Raw genomic sequence first — 21,125 nt, 5'->3', positions numbered from 1 at the left:
AAGCTTTTAGCTCGTACACAAACCACAGCAGCGGTAAACGATATTCAAAGAGCTCATAAGCAGCTTAGGTTGTTCTTCAGTCAAGAGTGTTTTGTATGCTAAGAGAACTTGCAGTTCTCTTACGGGTTACATGAAGCAGCGGTTCCGCTTTAAACAGCTGATCGAGTGTTTGCTGGCTAAACGTTTTACACATACAAGTGGGCACGACACACAAGGCGAGACAGGGGCAGATCCGAAAAAGATCGCGAGAGAGAAAAGAGAGCGGTGCCGCCATATTACGAAAGCTAACCGGAACTTTTTACGCTGCGAGGGGTATCACATAATAATATATTTAAAGTAATGCATATGTATTTCAGGTCAACGTTGATTATATCTGTGGAAATTTTTAAAAATAAATACACAAAATGATTAAATCAAATATATAAAATCAGATAATTAAATAAGAGCCATATTCATGGATGCATTTATATATATTAATCATATATTAATATTTTTTAAAATCTATATTTTTATAACTGATTATATGTATATATAATATTAAACGTAATGGGCTTCATTCAAAACAATTAGCGAAAGTATATAGAGTATATTCTATATAGTTATATTGTTGCGAATTGCTACTGTTTGTATACAACTCGAAACTTTTCGGCCTGCCCTCGCACTCATTTGCCGGTGTGCGTGTGGGTCGACCAATTGGTCGATCGACTCGACGCTCATAAATATAAAGCCGCCTTTGCAAAAATTTTGAAGTCAGTTCGCAGTTTGGCAGCAAAAGAAATCGACGTGAGATCGCGGCGTGTGTTCACTATCAGCGCGTGTTGTTTGCATTGCTGTGAATATTCGTGTGTGTTCGTATGTGTTAAGTGTCCGCGTTTATATTTAATGTTAACATCGAATGTGTCTTTAAGTCGCGTATTAAATTAAGTCTCTGACTCTGACTCTGACTCTGGAAAATCGCCGAGTTATATAAAAAAAATTTGTGCAATTGCGTTTTGCGTGTTCTGACTAAATTAATTGCAAAAAAAAAAAAAAAAAATGAACAACGAAAGGTAAATGTGAAAGGCATTAAATATCAGCGCAAAAACGAGAAATTATTTTCACGAATCACTACTGTTTGACTTAGTCTGCCCGACTTATTTTGCATATTCAACCAAATAGACTTTAAGCCATGACTCTTACAATTTGTTGTTGTTGTTGGTATTGCTGTTTGTATTCCATATTGCAACACGATCTCAGTTGTTCGGTCGTCTGCTCAAATATTCGTCCAGTTTCGCTGATAAGGAAGCTGATAACACTGAGTTTCAATCTGCGATCTTAAAAAAAAGAAATAAAAATAAATAAAAATAAAAATTAATGCGAAATAATAATTTTTATGTACATAAAAAAACAATTTGCATCATTTTGTGTCGGGACGTTGGGCAAATATATGCAAAGCAAATTTCGGTCAATCGATAGCTTCACATTTAATGCCTAATCTTGGCTTTGTCACTCGATAACAACCCACATAAATATTTAAATTTCATTGTCGATTCGAATACGAATTGCTTTTGTGACTAGACATAGGTAGTTGAGTGTAAATTGTTATTGAAAAACCAGATAAGATATATCTGTGCTTTGGCAACAAGAAATATATGAGAAATACGGCTATAAATAGAAATTGATGAATGTAGAAGCTCGCGAAAGGAGATTGAAAGAGCTCCCTGAGCTGTACTTATGCAGATATACAGACAGTTTCTGTTCAATTTTAGTCTTTTTTTTACATATACTAAGTAAATATTTGTAGGTGATATTGTTTGGTGAACATTATTCAAATACATAGACATTAAAAACATGATATAATCTAGATAAATTTATAGTCGATTGGGCTTGTCAACATATAAGAATCGTATACTTAAATTTATATAAAATATTCAACTTTATTTTTAAAGTAATTTGTTTCACAATGACCACTTGACATGTTATTCAGAGTGCATTAACATGTTTTAAGGTATACAAAATTATTATCAGCATTATCTATTATGATAAGTATTGTATCAATATATCAATCAATCAATAGTTACGAAAATCAATTATAAGCCCAAATACAAATATATTCAAGAGCAAAATTTGCGATTTCAGTTTGTTGTCAAGCTAGATTTTGATAATACAATTGTGAATAAGTATGACTGGTAAAGCAAAACTTAGTTTATTCGTTGCTTCCTTAAATAATATCAATTGATATCATTTCCCCACATAGCATCGATCTTTTTTTCTTTTTTAGTTTATAATCTATCTCAAATTAATTTATTAAATTGTTAAATATAACTTTAGCATCCACGCCTTAAACTTGTCTAATTAATTTGTATTTTCTATTTTTATAGCGTATGTTGTAGTTGTTTTGCAATGTTGGTATTTAACACATATAAGAAATACATATTAGAAATTTTATAGCGCAGCCAATATAATTTTTTATTAACTTTATTAGTGTAGAATTAGCGTTGGTCTATCAAATTAAATCATTTCGTAGTATGTTAAAATATGAATACATCATTAGAATGTTTATGCTAGGAATGTTTTGATTTTTTTATAGAATGCATAAAAATATTATTTGTGCGTATGGACTTTGTGGTCAAGACAAAGTAGTAATTCCTTAAATAGACAAAACGCATATTTTTATTAATGCATGGACCACTCTAAATGATATAAAGTCGTTATAAGACAATCATATTGGCCGTCTCACCTTTATATATCTTTACTATTAAAAAAGATATTTGTATATAAATATAAGTAATAGTAAATGCTTGTCTATATAAGCTATATATAATAGAATTTTATTTGCATATATAGACTATATATTGACTATATGCTTGTCGGGCATTTTAATGCATTCAACATTGTTAAAATGGTGTTAATATATGAATACACTTAAAATATTTTCAACTAAATTCATTGTTAAAAAATTATTCTTTAATCAGTTCATTAGTTCTTAATTTATAGCCCATAAGAGCGAGCTAAGAGCTAATAGGTATTTACAATCTAGCCAATTATGAAGAAAGCTGAGTTGATTATTTTGCCAATTCATAATCAGACTGAGGCGACTAGCTCTTCATAATCGAGCAGAGATCGGCGTCTATAGATAGACAGCTGATAGACCTGATAGTCGGGCGATCTAGTAAGCTTATAAATCAATTCAAATTGATAGAAATTTGCTGCATCATCGCTGCTGGCCCAAATTGGTAAAATTTGCATGAGATTCCAGTTGAAGCCACTTGTAATTGGCAAATATTTTTGATTGATTACAAGTGAAATGAATTGCATGGCATTGTGAAATTATATTCCTAATTGGAAATGGCTTTTCCCTAATTGGTTTGCAACTTGAATTGACCGAAATTATGATGGGCAAACAATTTCAGAACATTGTAAAATAATAATTTTAAAATGGAAACATCTAATTGGATGGAATTTAAGTTTCGCCTTCGCCTTGTTTGCCTTGGTAATTAACAAATTCGTTGGAAGAAATTGTTAATTAGTGCGATAAGGCGAATTCGAGTAGCTGCTATCGAACTGTTTCTGTATATACGGTTATACGCTTGTAAATTATAATTTAAAGATTCCCACGGTGAGCTACAGTTATCTTATCGCAGGCCTTTCCAGCGTGCTGTCCGATTCAATTACGCATACGCCGTGTATGGCAGTCATGACAACAACAAGAACAACAGCTGCAGCGGAGCGCTAATGATTATGAAATCAATGCGTTCATATTGTATACATATATATTTGTATGTGTTTATAGTAATTATAAAGTATTAATCTAGGTATACCTATATAGTTCTGTTGCCTGCTTAATTGGTTCAATTAGTTGGCCCAGCCACAAAGCAGTTGAGGTTCGACTACTGTGTGTATATATATGTATATGTATATATATGTTTCTCTTATCAATTGTCTAATTTGTGTGGTCAACATGGAAACTCGTTCGATTCACACTTGTCGCACTTCGATCGATAAGCGAAACGCGCTCTGCTTTCCCATTGGCATCAATCACGCCGTTGATTGATTAACATCGTGTGATTCTTGAGCTTGCGACTCGTGTCAAGCGATTGATTTCAGCAAGTGGATCCTCTCTAACCCGCTCTATCAGTTTTGGCCATTGCCATTGGCCATTGAGCCACATTGGCACATTGAACTGTGTTCTTAATCAGTACTTCCTCAATTTTGGATGGAGCATAACTCTGCAGCTCCATTGATAATACGAATTAAGGAATTTGGCGTAGATTTGATCGTTTTATGATTTTCTATAATCTTTGATATGCTATTCACGCTTAGTCGTTCTATTTGGTTCGCCCAATGCTATAAGTGTGCTATCAAGTTTAACGTTCAAGGTTCAAGATCCGGGTCTATTGGCCTCCTAGCGACACATTTGCAATGCTCTTAAGAGCAAGAATTGAGCTGTGTGTGGTTTCTATTCAATTTCAAATAGAGAAGCGTATAAGCTATAGCACAAATGCACTCATCATCAGGGGAATTCCTCCGGGACGGAGAAGGAACCCAATTCCTGGTAGAGCACAGCAATTCAAGCATTTCAGGCATTTCACGTAAACTTTGAGGGAATTTTAGCAAAGTGTGTCACAAGCGCTTCCTTATCGTTCACGAGCAGCAATTCATTGTGTATCTAAGTATATCAAAGAAAACAGGTGAATCAAGGTGAGTTTTAGCTTCGCCTTGACAACCAAACACCAAAAGTTATTCGCATCACACGCACCTGTTCAACCAAAACAATGCAGCAAAATGAAACACAAACAACAACCAAAATTGAACGAACAAAAAATGATAATAATTATTTTCGCCGAACAAAATAATTACAAAACGCAAACCAAAACAAAAGACAATAAACCTGCAAAAAAAAGGTGACAGTCAATTAGGCAAATCGAGTGAAAAACGTGCGCCAAAAACAAAATAAATAAATAAAACAAAAAGCTGAAAACAAAACGCGCTGTGGAATACCGCTAAAATTGTTGTTTACTTTTGTTGTTGTTGTTGTTGTTTTCTCTTTAGCTGCGGCGCCGTTGGCGTTTGTGACTTTTTGCTGATCAGCCAAAAAGTAAAACAAAAAATGCAATAAATGAAACGAATTAAATAAAATAAAAACAAAATGGAAACAGTAAATTCCGTCTCATGGCTTTTGAGCTTATGACGTATACGCAGCGTACACCGCGCTGGCTAATTGTCTCCCCCAGGCCAGGCCAGCCCAGCTGGTGCTTGGTTTTGTTTGCTTCTCTCTGTTTTCCTGCTGCATCTGAGTCAGCCAAGCAAATGACTTACAAGTCCATATCACCAATCTAAAGTTAAAATTAAATGGCGAATCCATCGATAATCTAGCATACTGAAATTTTCTCTTTATGAAAATATTACACAAAAATATTCATTTATATTTTTGGCTCTCATTACTAACAAATGACAAATGACTAACTTTATATATGTAATTATATAGGGTTTGTAAGAAAGAGCGAAATATGAACATATATATGTACATATACAATGCAGAGAAGCGAGAGTATAGAGATATCGAAACCCTTTCGGAAAAGAAAATTCCGTTGCATAAATATGAAAGTTTGATCAATTCTGATTTATTACTCGAAATCGTAGACTTACATTGTATAAGATTCTCTAAAACACTTTTAATTTTAATTTTAATTGGCATCTCAATTGATCTATTCTTACAATAATGTAATGTAATGTATAATGCGTAAGTTATTGCATGATTCTTTATGAATGGTCCCTTTTAATGTTTCAGTCAAGTTAAGATAAGAGACAGAGATGATCTCTGAGACAGCTATAGCTATCGTTGCTTCGTTTTAAAATTCTTATACAATAGATCTTTCTAAAACAATCTCAGAGTCTCATTAGGCAAAAGTTAGGAAGAAATACAATTACAGAAGTGTTTATATCACGTTGATAAGCTAGCAGCATCATTTCTGTTCATTTCCATTTATTATAGCGCATAAAATAAATTTAGCTACATTCCTTAGAGGTTTATCAGCTATTAGCTCGGGGAAGCCCCGATCGTTCCTGTGGAGCTTTGTAATTGTACATGGGTTGCTCTGTTCAATTCTCCTCTGACTGCAGTTGAATGGCATTCAAACCCGTCGAGATGCTCCCCAACCGAAAGTACTTAATGAACCTGGCTTTTTTTCTGCTCATATGAATTGAACTGAGCGAGCCGATCAGAAGATGTGCGATAATTCAATATGATGATCAAATGTATATAAATAAATATTTGATTCGAATTGGAAATGTAACACAAATGAAAGGAAAATAAAATCAATTAATGCATGACATTGAAAAATTATCAGAACTCAATTGAGGTTTATTAGCTACTTGCGCTCTCGCAATAGTAGTATCCTTTGCCACATTCTTAGACGCAGCTTGATGGCTTTAATGATCCTATTGGCGGCACAGCGTGCCAATAAAAGAAATAGCGTGATGTCAGATGACATCGCAATGTCAACGAATTGCAGTCTCAATTGGCTTGTCAGCTATTTAATTGCCGTTATTGTTTCTTTCGTCTTTCTCCACTCAGGGATGAGGAGTACAGCAAAATCGTGCCGCAGAAGATGGCATATCATATGGTGCCGGGCTCGGAGTTCCAGTGCAAAGTGCCCATGTCGATGTCGATGTCGATGCCGATGGCGAAGCAAAAGGTGCGCAAATTGTCGACCATCGATGAGCAGGACCACGATGCGGCCAATCGGCGAGGCATGATGAACCAGGTAAGATAGCTCGCTAACAACAACATACAGGGAAAACAGGTTGGCATCAGACTTATCAAGCAGACCTGCTGAAGCTTTAAGCTCTCTCAGCATGATTGACTTTAAGAGAGAGTCGCCACTCTCTTGGCGCTCTCTTTTATAGCAACTTTTGTCGGCTGTCCTTGAAAATGAATTTTGTCGGCAGCAGCAGCTGCAGCAGGAGTGGGTGTTGCAGTGGCAGCAGCTGTTGCAGCAGTTGGTTTGAGTGGGGTTTGAGGTACAGCAACTTCAGCAACTCAGAGAGTTCGCATGAGCGTTACGATAATCCAGTCGAGCCGTTAATTAGCGTCGCATCGAAACAAGTTTTGTCTGTTCTAAGTAGACCGCAAAGCAGGCAGGAGCCCGTTTAATAACTTCAAACAAACGCATCTAGACCAAAGCAGATTCCAGCTGACTCACGGGCCTCTTTATAATAAAAGTGTTCAAATGTCGATTATAGGTGACAGTTATCAAGATATTAGATTATTTTTTCTATTCAACGTATAAATCAATATAAATCAATCAAAAATCACACGTTTCTGTAGGGTATCATAAATCGATCATATTGTAGACATCATGTATGTAATTCTTATTACTATGAAAACTGATTGCAGTCGCCATGTGAGTCAAGTAATAATTTCATCAGTTTCGGTCAAGATACATATCTCTCACTTCTTTGAGCATTATGCAATGCGTCTTTGATTATGTTATGTAGCTATATTGTTCTAACTGTTCTATTTCCTTTCCTCTCTGTTCACTATCTTCTTTTTTGTCTGCCTTACTATTATCTCTCTCTCTCTCTCCCTCGCTCTCGCTCCTATGAATTTGTATTCGCAAAGTTAGCAAAATAAAATCATTCATGAGTGATTTTTTTCATTTCCTGTCTCTCTCTTTCTTTCTTTTGCGATCGATCGTATTTAATCAGGAAGTAAAATACCAATATAAATTTTGAATAGAATTATATCATTCGTCCTTGTTTATGTCCTGATCCACACTTTATCTCTCTCTCTCTCTCTCTCGCTCTCTATTATCTTTGAAATGCTCTGATCCTTCGATTCGTTTCTCTCCCTTTTACTCTTACCGTCTCCGCTAGAGAACGGTCTCAAAAGACATTCAATTATATCCATTGTTTTCTCATGCTTTAAAATAGGATTCTTCAATTAAAACTCAGCAAGACTTTTTATAAGGTGTTCCTCAAAAGAGTTTTAGAAGTAAAAACCAATTCAGTTCTGGATTTTCTCTTCTCTCAGTCTCTCTGGTCTAGCTATACGTAATGATATTGTTTTTAGCCTGGCCTGACGCTAACTAGCGTGAAGGTCGCAATGATAAGATATAAATTGAAATTTCGTCGCATGATTAAGAAAATATGAAAGTAGATTCAGAGTGTTTATATAGGCGACACCTTCGATCGTACCATGACGAATTTGAGTGACAGGCACGCGGCACGAAGAGGTTTCATTTCCCCGACATAGATCGTTTATCACCATTGATACCTCAAGTGGAAAGCGGGTCAGCTGCATGGCACTCGCAGTTGCTTTAATTGCAGCGCGTCGCAACTTCAATTGCCGCCAATTGCCAATCTTCCAATCAAAACTACGTCAACTTGCAACAGTGTCGCTTCCCCATTCAATTAAGCCTCAATTGCAGTTATTGGCTCTAACACGTGTTTAATATTGAATTGTGACTTCATGCATATATTGTATGCAATATCAATATCTCAGTGAGCAAAATAAGTTAGTTATTCATTTAACTTTGCTTTTCGGACTGTGTTTTATTATGTATGTATGTATGTATGTATGTATGTATGCGTTCAATAATCTATAAGAATGAAATTGATGAAAACTATGTATATAAAGTAAAGATATCACATTTAGTATTAAGAGTAATATTGACTAAATATTTTACACTTTCTATGTCATCTTATATCGAAGTAACTAACAGCTAAAAATCTGTTGGCTTTTATTTCTATTATCATATGACTCAGCTATTCTTAATTGCCTTTTCAATGGCATGATAAAGCACTTGAAATTGATTCAAGTTCAAATCTGTTTGCTGCCATGCTAAATATAACTCTTATTCTCAAAAATGAACTAGATAAATATAATATATATGTATATATAAAAAAAATGTTGTCTTTATTCCCTTTTCTTTGAATTTATTTCCATTCATTTGAGTATTTTAAATTGATAATTAATTTGATTTTTATTTCCAATCAGATTTTATCCACTTGCGCCGTTCTGTTGCTCTCTGCGGGATGTGGCATGCCTATTGGTTACTCGGCGGTTCTGTTGCCACAGCTCAGCATGAACTCGACGGAGGTACCCATAGATGTTAGCACCGGCTCTTGGATAGGTAAGATGATAACTGAGCTATAATATGTATAGCGCTAGGTATGATATATTATGTAAATATATATATTAGTAAATATATCTGTCAGTTGAATAGACCCGAAGGTTATATCTGAACAAACTCAAAATACTATATTCGAAATTTTCTGATTTCTGATTTTCCATTTACATTTTTAGAAGTTTACCTATTTATATATTTATCTGTCTGTTTATCGATCTATCAAATATCTATAATTACATTGAAATATAATAATAGGGAGTTTAACTATATAAATTTCTTAAATATTCCAAAGACTTCTAAACTTCATTCAAAGTAGAAAATTAAAGGTAATATAAAGAAAATATACTAAGAGATACATATGTATATCTAGCCATAAATAAAAGAAAAGAAAAGTTTTATGCAATTTTATAAAATGATTTAATTTTACGTCGTTTAAGAATATCTAATTTTATAAATATGTAATTTTTATATAATTCAGAACAAAGACTTGAACAAAACCATGTTTGGTCGCAGTTCAATTTAACGAATTCTAAGTAGTTACATTTATATAAAGTCTTTAATCGTGCATTATCTATTTCGAACTAAATATCTGCTTCCTCTTCCTGTTCCCTTTGCAGCCAGCGTACACAGCTTGGCCACGCCGTTCGGCTCGTTAATCTCTGGACCACTGGCCGATTACCTGGGCCGCCGCAGGACTCTGCTGGTGTCGGTAATACCCCTGTTCCTGGGCTGGAGCACCATGGCCATGTCGTACTCTGTGAAGGCGCTGATATTTGCGCGCTTCCTCTGCGGCTTTGCGACTGGAATTCTGGGCGGACCCGGCCAGGTAATAAAGACGGGCCAATGCCAATATCGCATAGTTCGTTCACACTGCAATTTGTCCAACTGACACATTAACCAGATTAATAAATAGGTGACATAATACGCCGCAGCCCTGACGCCCCAGTAAGAATTGTTGTGCTGCAAATGCCCCAGACAAGTGGGTGACAAAAAGACGCAGCAGAGCTGTCAGCTGCCTTTTCTCGTTTCTCGTTTCTCCTTTCTCGTCTCTCGCTTGCCGTTTGTCGCTTGTCTCTTGGCTTTTGTCGGTTGTCAGTTGGCTGTCAACTGCTCACTTAATTCCATTGTTCCGACTATAATCGAGTGCTCCATTGTGCTGTATGTTAATCCATACTGCAGCGTCCCTCTCACTCGCCCTCCCTCTATGCGCAGCTCAATTTTCGCACTGCCGGCGTTTGTTTATTCATCTTATGGATATGCCCATGACTTATCCAGCGGCCAAAATGATAACGCAAGCGTCTTCCAAATGCGACGCAGTCCATTTGCATTAGCAAATCGCTTTCCGCACACACAGCTTCAAGTTCCGGATTCTTGACCTTAGTCTATAATAAGTTTGTTGTTGCCAGCTGGGCGCCGGCCTGCGGGGAGGGGGCGGGCTGGCTGCGCCCCAAACCGAACAGAAACTTGTTGCGCGTGTGCCTCGAGAAACGTATTTCATTAATTGTCGTCTGCGGCGGCAGTGGCTGAAGATTTATGATTTTATGATTAAGCTTCAGATTATGCTGATATATCTAGTTGATACAGCTGCTTGATATTCCTGTGACCCTGTTTGCCATTCAGTTTGATCAAACTGTTTGTTCATAGACTACAGAGCGCGGGCCCATACGTGAGTGTCCCAAGATTAAGGGAAAGCGTTGTCGCTTGCTTGTTGTGGATTGCTCGAGAACTTGTGCGAGGTCAAGGTGGGTTACGCGTTCTCTGCTTCCAGGAATTTGTCACGCACTCATCTTGCCCGGTTGTTCAGCGAAATGATTCAGTGGGGGTGCTTTAGCTACATATAGCTATTCCATGGGCGATAATAAATAGCACTTGAGTCTACTTATACATATATAGATTCCCACAGAGATTTCAGCTTTGGCCGAAGCAGGTGTCAATTTTTGATAAGCTATCACTTATTGAAAATGACCTAATGGAGGTTTTATAATTTATCAGTAGAGTAAGGCTCAATCCATCAATAACGATTCATTCAATTGAGCTGATCAAGTAGCTATACCAGATTAGTTCTATTAAGCTATTAAACCATATAAGGCGACTTAGATCAGATCTGGCCAACTAAATAGTAGAATTTTTAGTTGGTGATTATGAAAGTTGAATTAGTTACTGAAGAAGTGAATAGCTTAATTAACTTGATAACTTGCACATGTTCTATTTTTGGTATGACAGATTGAATTTTGAGTAGTATAACATTGGATAAAACTAAAAAGAGTAAGTAAGGATGAGTTGGAGTATAAACAAATTTTAATAGAGTAGAGCTATAATTGAGATTGACGTTGATGAATTATGATTCAGTTTCGAGTGGTGATTAGCGAGTTAGATAATAATATAATAAGCTAGATAATAATTTCAATAATGATTAGATGAGAGGAAGACAGATGAATACATATGGTATGACAAATGTTGCTTTAATAATTACTGATGGAATGAGGTGAGAGGGTTTGGATATATCGTACTCTAAGAAACATGACATTTATTTCCTCCACAGACACTCTTTCTCGTTTGTCAGGAAATCATCATTCTGCAATATTATTCAACGGAAGAGATTACACTTCTGATACTTGCTTATATTGTATATTATTATAATATAATCATCCATTGATTCGCTCTGTAATTGACCATTTAGTAGATCACCCACATTTCATAGACCATCCCAGATGTTTTACAATATTTAATATAATTATGAAAAGTGCTTTAGTTGATCTCTCCCATTCTTCTTTCCAGGTGTACATTGCCGAAACAGCAGAGCCGAATCTGCGCAGTCTGCTCATTGGCGCTCCGTACGTGGCCTACTCGTGTGGCATTCTGTTCGTCTATTCGCTGGGCACCATTCTGTACTGGCGCGACGTGGCCTGGTGCGCCAACATCCTGCCGGCGCTGGCTGTCGTCTCCATCTACTTCATACCGGAGACGCCGGCTTGGCTGGTGCGCAATCGCTTAGAGAAGCGCGCGCTGCAGGCGCTCACCTTTCTGCGTGGCAGCGAGATCACCGCCCAGAAGGAGCTGAACGACATGAAGGTGCGCTTGGAGAAGGAGCGAGCCACAACCAAGACGAATGAGAACATCTTCAAGCTCTGCTGCCAGCGTGTGGCCATCAAGCCGCTCTTCATTGTGATCGTCTTCTCGCTGCTGCAGATGTTCTCCGGCACCTTCATTGTGATCTTCTACGCCATCGACATCATCTCCGAGTTTGGAGCCGACTTCGATACGAATCAGGCAGCTATTTGGACAGCGGCTGTGCGTGTGCTCTGTTGCATGATCTTCTGCGGCATTCTGATCTTTGTGCGCCGCCGTCTCATCATGGTAATCTCGGGCATCGGATCGGGCGTCTTCTGCCTGGTGCTAAGTGTCTTTATGTACATCCGTATGGGTCAGCCCAAGATGCCCTACGACGTGCTCGTGGCAGGCGGTTGCCTCCTCGGCTACATTGTCTTCAATACAGCTCTTATGGTAATGCCGGGCATCATGATCGGGGAGCTGTTTCCTGCTCGCATTCGTGGACGCACAGCTGGCGGTGTATTTGCCTCGATGAATGTGGCTCTCTTCATCTTTGCCAAGGCCTTTCCGGCGCTGCAAGCATTTCTGAAGATGCGCGGCGTTTTCATGGTCTTTGCCGCCTCCAGCTTCCTTTTGACAGTATTCATGTGCCTGTTCCAGCCGGAGACAAAGGGCCGTAGTCTGGAGCACATCGAGGACTACTTCAATGGGGACAATTGGCTCTGGCTGAAGCGTGATCGTGGCTACAAGACGGTCAAGCTGCTGCCCCTGGAGCCGCTGGCGGAGAATCGTCCTCTTCAGCGCAACGTAGAACAAGCCTAAGCATAGAATTGTTAATTATTAGTTTTAATACAGGGCTCTAAGATGCAGTAGATTGTTAGCTAGTATTATGCATAGCTTCTAAGAGCGCTGGAGTACCTCGTAGCAGTAATCTTAGTGTCTTTCCAGTGTTCCTTAGTAACTCCTATATATCACCAAATAGAAATATTAATATTTGAGCTCAATTCCAGTTAATTTAAGAAACGTGATTTTTGCAATTATGCATTAGAATTTTAAAGTCTCGATATAGAGTATATATGATGTATTTGTACGATTATATGATTAGTGATAATAATAAAATATTAACAATAATTTGAAATTTTAAATTTATTTGAGGGCCACTTGCAGCCAATTTCAAGTTATCGGCCTGCCACCACAAACTAAACGCCGTGTACTGCATTTGTTTGACTTTTATCTGATGTTTTAATTTTTTGCAATTATCGTATCGAATAGAGAAATTATCTAAAAATGTAATTTATTATTATTATCAGTTAGCTACACTTTCGGTAGTAGTATTAAAAAGCTATTAATGTTCTCGACGTTTGAATCTCGGGTGGGTGAAAGTGCTGCCAGATTGTTCGATTTATATGCGCTAAGTTTCGTTAGGTTTGTTCTTATCATCCGACCGCCACAGTTTCGTTAAAAGCTTATCGATAAAGCTCTAAAAGCTTTGTTCGTTAACAGCGCGCGTTAGCTGCTGTAAAATGTAAATTCAAATACGTGTTTCTAAATATATACAGTTTTAAGGAATAAGCATATATGTATAATAAAAGAACATATTACCGTTAAGTCTAAATTCATTAGATTAAATCAAGTTTTCATATAATTACAATAAGGTGTTTTTAGTGCACCATTGCCCCATCATACTTTGGCAATTATGTAATTTGAAATATGCAGTACAATTGTAATTATTAAGACTTTGACCTGCTCCTTCCTTTCGTACTACCCAGAGGTGAACCCATTGCGAATGCGGACAACTTACGTACAACTACTCTATACATTTAGGAAAATAAAAATGCCCCACGTGATGTTAAATTTTTAATAGACTTCTCAGCGGCAGTCGAGTTGAAGTTTGAAATTAAAAAAAGAAAAGAAAACAGAAAACAGAACAGAACTGGGCGTGCATGCATATTTAAAATTCTATTATCCCCATCAGTCCCCGGTTTTGATACTCGTCCTGCACTCGGTTCTCAGTGTGCTAATAAATTGTATAATTCTTGGCATTTTTTTTTACCGACTCCGCGCTTGTTTTGGCTCGACAAACTTGTGCCGTGTATTTTCTTTGTGCATTCCTCGGTGGTGGCAGGTGGTGGTGGTGCTGGTGGCTGGTGGCTGGCGCGCTGGACAAGTGGGTGGGCGCGAGTGGGCAGGCTTCCACTAGCCGGAGTGCAAGCGAAAAAAATTGCTGCGGCATACCGGAAACACTTCAAGTTGCTGAGCTCATTCGTCTCTGCGATTTGTTGGTATTTTAACGCGACCAACAAGTTGGACTGCTCATTGGGTATGATAGAATATGTGTATACTCAGTACATGCAACATGCCTTTGCTGTCAAATATATATTAAGTATTATCGGGCACAAACGATTCACATTGAATGCTGTTGGATAAACCTTAAAATAATATAATAATCATTTACAAAATATTTCATAAAATATCTTGGATGATACAGATAAATTTGTAAACTATGAAAGCTTTGAAAATAGATGAATTTAACTAGAAGAGATTTATTAGGTATACAAATTATTACATCTACAAATATGTACATGGTAGTATATATAAACGCCTAGTAAAGATTTATAATGAAAGTAATATACTTTGAATAGATGATCGTTTGCATTTTTTTCTTAATCTGTAGACTCGTCAGTGTTGAATAATGACAAAAAGATGAATGATAAAAAATTAACAATTATTTAACGTTGAAGTGACTCTTACGCTATATATCCAATACGCTATTACAGGGTATAACGACATTGCCAGCAATAATTGTACCGAGTGCTGCGCGTCAGCTAAATATATAGGGACAAGCTGGTCGAGGGAGGCGTTGAATGTTGTATAGTGGGCGTGTTGCCTGCTCATGCAATGATAAATGAAGTTTTAGTGGCTTTTGACCCATTTAATAAATTGTTAAAGTTGAAAAATGCGCAAGAATATTGTGAACTTTTATGCCCTAACTATGTACGTATATATTTCGTATAAATAAATGTAAGTATGTATACTTATGTATATAAATTTGTTGTTGCTGCTGTCTGAATTAGGGTTAATTTAAAAGTTGCTTGCAAAACTGACCCATGGACTGCGAACTGAAGTTGCTGCTGTTGTTGTTGCACTTGTTGTCCCTTGCTGCTGTGCTGTGCAAAGTTTTTTACTGTTGGCCCACTTTTTGCAGCAGCCAAAGTTGCGGAATTTTAAATAATTTTGTTAAATTCTATAACGTGCCATGTTGCACGGCTCAAGCCTAGGCTCTGTTGCCACACCCCTCACCCCTCAGCCCACAGCTCCAGCGTTGGCCAACTTGCAAACTTGGCTGCTTATTAAGTTAGGGGCGACAGTTTTCAGTTAATGTGATTATGCGTTCGTTTTAAATGCAATTTAATATTTTCATTTACGTTTTCGTTTTTCAGCTCGCCAGCCAGCTACAAAGTCTCTAAAATATGCACAATAAACATGCGGAACTGGGCTTGGGTTGGCTTGGCTCGGCTCGGCTCGGCTTGACTTGGCTTGGCGTTCAGGCCAGGTCAGGCTATGCTTCAGCCATAATAAGCAGCATAAAAGGCTTCGCCTTTCTTTCGGGCAGGGACATAGCTGCACAGTTACTCTCTGCATCCATACATATATATATATATATATGTATATATCTGAGTGTATTGCATATAAACAATTTTCTATTATGCAAAAATAACAACCGAGAACAACAAAAGCAACAATAGCAACTTGAATGGATTTCTGCATAAGAAAAGCAGCGACTGAAGTTGAAGTATGGCCAAAGCAGCAGCAGCAACAGCCAAAGCAGCTAAAAAAGAGAGTTGCAACTTGCTCGACCTATACCAACAAACCTTTTTACCCTTTCCTCAAAGCTGCACACAACAAGAAATTCTGCCTCCGCAACGATGTTTGCTGTGCGCTACACACAAAACATTATAACATTTATATTCGATTTTATAATTTGTAGACTCTGAAGTATTTTAGATTTCAGTTATAGTAAAACAATATACAAGACATAAAAATATCTTATTTAATTCTTAATAATAATTGTTGCAATATATATTTTTTTTTTATATATTAATACATATATATTATTTAAAATACAAAAACAGTCATATATTATTATTATTTACAATCAAAATATTCGCTTCAAGGAATTTTTCCTCAATTCCCATACTAGTTTTAAAATATTTTAAATCAATAAAATCTTAAAACATTTTTAAAATAATATTTTTTATTATTGCTTATAAATTTGATTAAAACTACTATTAAGAAGAATAAATAAATAAATTGAAAACAATTTTTAATTGATTTTGCTTTATATTTTTCTTAATTTTTTAGAAGCTGTATGCACGGAATGTTGTAAAATATATTCATTTTGATAATTCCTTTTAGAGAGATACATTGTAGCAATATATAACGGTGAACCAAGATTAATAATTTGTTGCCAATAAGAGGAAAAAGTCAATATTATTGTTCATTTTATTGGTGCTCTAATGATAATAACTGTAAATTATTTATATATATAGATAAGTACGTAATACTTCTCTAATATTAATTGTAATCTAGTTCGGATAACCACACTTTCGATATACCTAAGAGTGCTGTTGGCTTCTCTTACAAGGCCTGAACAAAAATGCGTTAATTTCTTTGGTTGTGCGTGTGAAGCATTATGCAACATGACCGCAGTTGCTAACTAACTGCTGAAACTGAAGATACCTCCGTGACCCAAGTCAATGCAAATGGCGTAGAGCACTAGACACACACCCACACCCACACACAGAGGCACGCCCACAGCTGGATACACAGGCAGCATTTGCAAGTGAAGCCACAAGAAGAGCAGACGGCACTGAGACGCGCCCCAGCCACAACAGTGTATATAATGCCAAGGAGTTAGGCAACCACCCACACACACACACTTTGGCAACTGCTCCATCCTATCACCAACCCACCGCCCACCGCCCACCTGCTGTGATCTGTGCTGCTGCAGCCACAGGATGAAGCAAAAACGCAGTTGTCGCTGGGATAGCGAAAAGTGCTGAGCATAAATAAGACATTTGCGAGTGTAAGCACACACCACAACAATAGCAACAACACCAACAACAACAATAACAACAATGGAGTGCCTAACATAAGATTGTTGGACTCAAGGATACTCAGCATTTCTACTTTTAGACTGCGGCCAAGGATTGCATTATATAATTTGTATCGGTGAAAATATTCAATTCAATGATAGTCAGATTAGAATCTAAGCATTGAAAATGCCAAATAAGAACCAGTAAGACTTCAACCGATATTTATCAGGCGAAATTATAATTTATATTTATTTTATTGTTGAAACTTAATAGAAATTCATCAACAATCTTTAAATAATCTTTGAATAATACTTTTGATATTAGGTAAAGGTTCTAAAAAACATTACTAGTTTTTCATTTTGAGACGTTAAACCAGATTTCATGCATTCCGCCTGCAGGCCGTCAGGATACCCAACTGTTTGGCAATTCATTTCAATGGGTACTGTCTCTAACAATAACAATGACTTGAAATAACTCTACACGCAACATTGAAATGTGGTGAAGTTGGCAACAAGCAGCTGCATTTGGAGTTGGAGTGGAAGCTGGATTTCCAGCAGGCCACGCAGGATCAACAGTAGTAGCAGCAGCAGCAGGAGCAGCAGCAGCAGGAGCAGCAGCAGCAGGAGCAGCAGGAGCAGGACCGCCGGCAATGTTAGCTGAGAGACAATAATTTCGAAACTGCTTTCAAAGCAAAGTCGCCAGCAAAAGCAATGCAAAATGCAAAGTCATCGCTACGCCAACGCCCCCGCCTAGGCTAAATGGGGGCGTGGTGTGGCAGCTGACTGCTGCCTGGTCCCTAACTAACCCGCAGCAGCAGCAGCAGCAGACGTAGCTCCGCCCGAGCAATTGTTGTGATTTCTTTCTTGCTGCTTGTATGTTTTTATTTATTTTTTTCTTCTATTTTTTATTTTTGCGGGCAGCTCGTGCACATGCATTTATTTAAATTCTTGTTGTCTGACTGTGCGTGTGTGTGTGTGTGGGTCCATGTCTTGCCTCATTTTGCCAATGTATTCATTGTCTGTGAAATTGTTGTGCGGTATGCCGGCGCATAATGTCTTTCTTTTGCCACGTCCTTCAGACCTTCAGTGCTACGAGCTCCTCTCCAGCTGCTCCCTCCCCCATTCTGTGCGTCTTCCTGTACCCTCTTATCCTTGTTATGTGGAACTGCTGCAGCAGTGTTGCGGTTTTTAACTTGTGACAGTTTTAAGTGGCTGCCGTTTGTCTCCCTCGTTGAATTCGCTGCGTGCAGCCCCACCCTCACTCAAAGCCACCCACACAGCCAGAGCCACGCCCACAGCCACAGATAGCTAGCACACGTCCATATAAATACAAAGTTTTATATGGATTTCAGCTCCTGAGATTTGCATCAGAATTTAATGCTTGTTATTTGGCGCTTATAAATTGTCCAACTATAATAATAAATACCTCGCTTACATTTCTTGGAATTAGGTTCATTTCTAGTACTTGCGCTTTGGAAGCTGCACCTATCAAGCTGCGCATCTCAGCAGGATTTAGTTTGATTTGTGGGCATTTGTGGCTAAAGGATTGCCATCCGAGCATTTGACATTTCAGTGCTGTGTGCCCTCGAATTTTAGAGGGCCTTGATCGATAAGTTAAAGTCAGGCTGATTTTGCTAAAATGTATGCTACACGCAGAAGGAGGCGTGGCAGACCGCATAAGGTATATATAGATATAGTCATGTTTAGCACATGGTCATGTTTTATACATGACGGATTTTGAGCATGATGACAGGGTTCAGGGTATCTCCTAGTGGAGAAGTCCCAAATCAGGTGAGTTTTATTGAAGCGACAAAATATGAATGTTGCAGATCAGATTCTAAAGTTGGGTGCATAGTTTTTGGTAAGGGAATCATGAAGGAGTCTGCACACTGCTGAGCTCTAGAACTCATGGAGGATGGTAAGTTGTTGGGCTAAAAACTGGAAGAGGGAACTAAAGCATGTTGAATCATAGATTGCGTAAGCCTGACAGATTCTGTCGATGTGTTCCGCAGCCAACCTGAATGCTTCAGGTGTATATAGTAGTTTACTCAGAAGCAATACGAATTTCATTAGACTTATCATAGCTTGCTCGAAATGCCTGAATTCATCTTGAGTCAAGCACTTTCGCTTCGATATTTTAAGCTGGCTTTTCATATGTGAAGTGGGGCCAAACTGATGCAACGATAACAGCACTTTCTATCCTTCCGGGAGAGTGTCGTACCGTACTCTGCCTCCTGTGCCGTTCATGCTTTTACTCCGGCTACAACTGCCTTGGCTCCATTCAATTTTCAATCACGTCTCACCTGCTGCAGCTCCCACTCTGGATGCCTTCATCGCCTTTAATGCTCATTGCTCGGTTTCGTGACCCATTTGAATGGGCTGCCTCTGTCTCTCTTCCCCTCCCTTTGCCACCTACGGTCTCTTGTGCTTGTACCTTGTCCATTGTCATTATGCGGCCTTTTGGTGCCACGCCCACCGAGAGCAACGGAAGGAGTTAGGCATGGAGCAACAGTAGACAGAGGGTGAGATAGTAGAGAGCGAGAGATCCATAATCCTTCATAGTTTCCTGGCTGGTGCGCTGCCAACAACCTTTTGGCTTAGTAATATAGTTGTTGTTGTTCTTGTTGTTGTTGCTGTTGCTGCTGTTGATGGTGCTGCGCGCCAAACAAAAGGAAAACAATTTTCATGCGTGCATGCGAAAAATCAAAGAAAAACATACCTACAAACACGCCCGAGCCGAGTCGCGCCGGAACAGGCCCAGCCGAGTACAATGCCTATTTGTGAGATAAGAAAGCAGCACCCAACCCACATCAAAGCAGAGCAATTTCCAAGTGCTGCTGGTCCACAGGTAAAGTACTCGCAGTTGGCACTGGAGCATAGGTTCCACAGCTTCCATTCCCAGCGACACTCGCCGCCTAAGTGGCTCCTCTTTGTTTTCTTCCCCTTTTTTTCTCATAGGAAACTCTTTTGTTGAACTGCCCAGCGCTGAGTGAGCATATTCGCTTTGTTGGTCAACTTGTCATATGTATATACAAAATAAACTGTAGATGGATTGAGTGTTATTATGTGAGTAGATACAGACACAGACACAGATACAGATACAGATACAGATACAGATACAGATACAGATACAGATACAGATACAGATACAGATACAGATACAGATACAGATACAGATACAGATACAGATACAGATACAGATACAGATACAGATACAGATACAGATACAGATACAGATACAGATACAGATACAGATACAGATACAGATACAGATACAGATACAGATACAGATACAGATACAGATACAGATACAGATACAGATACAGATACAGATACAGATACAGATACAGATACAGATACAGATACAGATACAGATACAGATACAGATACAGATACAGATACAGATACAGATACAGATACAGATACAGATACAGATACAGATACAGATACAGATACAGATACAGATACAGATACAGATACAGATACAGATACAGATACAGATACAGATACAGATACAGATACAGATACAGATACAGATACAGATACAGATACAGATACAGATACAGATACAGATACAGATACAGATACAGATACAGATACAGATACAGATACAGATACAGATACAGATACAGATACAGATACAGATACAGATACAGATACAGATACAGATACAGATACAGATACAGATACAGATACAGATACAGATACAGATACAGATACAGATACAGATACAGATACAGATACAGATACAGATACAGATACAGATACAGATACAGATACAGATACAGATACAGATACAGATACAGATACAGATACAGATACAGATACAGATACAGATACAGATACAGATACAGATACAGATACAG

The 21,125-nt window shown here is 38.0% G+C and overlaps 1 protein-coding gene across 1 annotated transcript; it reads left to right on the top strand.

Moving 5' to 3' along the window:
• Window positions 1-752: 752 nt before the first annotated feature.
• Window positions 753-13,295, top strand: LOC6580986 (facilitated trehalose transporter Tret1-2 homolog). Its single transcript, XM_002006743.4, has 5 exons — window positions 753-1,049; window positions 6,557-6,746; window positions 8,981-9,116; window positions 9,731-9,939; window positions 11,892-13,295. Exons 1-5 carry the CDS (start codon window positions 1,036-1,038, stop codon window positions 12,984-12,986), a joined length of 1,644 nt encoding a protein of 547 aa, XP_002006779.2. The 5' UTR covers window positions 753-1,035; the 3' UTR covers window positions 12,987-13,295.
• The last annotated feature ends 7,830 nt before the right edge of the window (window positions 13,296-21,125 follow it).

This window comes from Drosophila mojavensis, unplaced genomic scaffold, assembly GCF_018153725.1.
Source record: "Drosophila mojavensis isolate 15081-1352.22 unplaced genomic scaffold, ASM1815372v1 contig_81, whole genome shotgun sequence".
NCBI classification, from domain to species: domain Eukaryota; kingdom Metazoa; phylum Arthropoda; class Insecta; order Diptera; family Drosophilidae; genus Drosophila; species Drosophila mojavensis.
This window is presented reverse-complemented; position numbering and strand designations above follow the sequence as displayed.

Bases quoted from the DNA above. Each gene is read 5' to 3' on its own strand.
- LOC6580986 (XM_002006743.4), top strand. The intron at 6,747-8,980 runs GTAAGATAGCTC...ATTTCCAATCAG, and splicing joins GGCGAGGCATGATGAACCAG to ATTTTATCCACTTGCGCCGT. The intron at 9,940-11,891 runs GTAATAAAGACG...TCTTCTTTCCAG, and splicing joins TTCTGGGCGGACCCGGCCAG to GTGTACATTGCCGAAACAGC.